General features: G+C 37.6%; 1 protein-coding gene across 12 annotated transcripts in view; it reads right to left on the reverse strand.

The window, feature by feature from the left end:
• Positions 1-753, reverse strand: part of LOC119585742 (mucin-5AC-like) — a 31,530-nt gene that overhangs the window by 4,713 nt on the left and 26,064 nt on the right. For 10 of the 12 annotated variants that reach the window (XM_037934441.1, XM_037934447.1, XM_037934448.1 and 7 more), the window contains 2 exons: positions 564-710; positions 75-329 (listed from right to left, as the gene is read on the reverse strand). In XM_037934441.1, coding sequence (XP_037790369.1) covers positions 75-329; positions 564-710 — 402 coding nt within the window. The remainder of the gene's footprint in view (positions 1-74; positions 330-563; positions 711-753) is intronic. The other 2 variants (XM_037934443.1, XM_037934442.1) reach the window with 1 other exon arrangement.

The raw sequence follows: 753 nt of genomic DNA on the forward strand, positions 1-753 counted from the left end.
AGATTGGCATTTTGAAAATAAGCTTGTTTTGGGTATAATGAATTTTCTGCCAAAGAACGTGAAAAAAATCTTACCTGGCAAGCAACAGACACATTTCTTGCCCTTGCAGCCACCTTTAAGCTTTCCATACAGACAATTCTTTGCGAAACGGCGGCATTCACCGTTTGCATTTATACATGCATCTTGTATCTTGCATTTCTTAGCACAACATTTCAATTTTTTCTTGCAACTTCTCTGTAAGTCATCATCTGTCTCCTTACTCTTACATTGCTCCTTGCAGTTGCCTTTGGCTTTTATACATTTTTTCTTTTCGTTGACAAGACTTTTATCTAAGGGCGATAAATATATGCATGTTACACAAGGGAACGTTGAGCACCATCATTACAACAGCATGTTGGTCACAATATACGATGTAAATAAGACCGCGGAGGAAAGAATAGTAAAACGCGATTCCGCCGCCGGCCTTTCCGCTCCCCTGCGTCTTTAAACGGAACTAAAAAGCGGAAAGACGTTGAGCATACACGATGAATATAATATCGATCAACATGTTTGAAAATACTTACCACAGCAAAGACAATTGCCCTTGCAATATTTCTTAACTAAAAATTTAGTTTTGCACTTTTTTCTGCACCGTCCACCACGTGCTACACACTTCTCATTTCCTTTTTTGCAGAATTTTGCTTTTTTTTGAGGCGTTGAAGTTTTTTCTTCTGAAACAAAACAAAGTAATGGTAAATCTGAAAATCTATCATA

This window comes from Penaeus monodon, chromosome 20, assembly GCF_015228065.2.
Source record: "Penaeus monodon isolate SGIC_2016 chromosome 20, NSTDA_Pmon_1, whole genome shotgun sequence".
NCBI lineage: Eukaryota > Metazoa > Arthropoda > Malacostraca > Decapoda > Penaeidae > Penaeus > Penaeus monodon.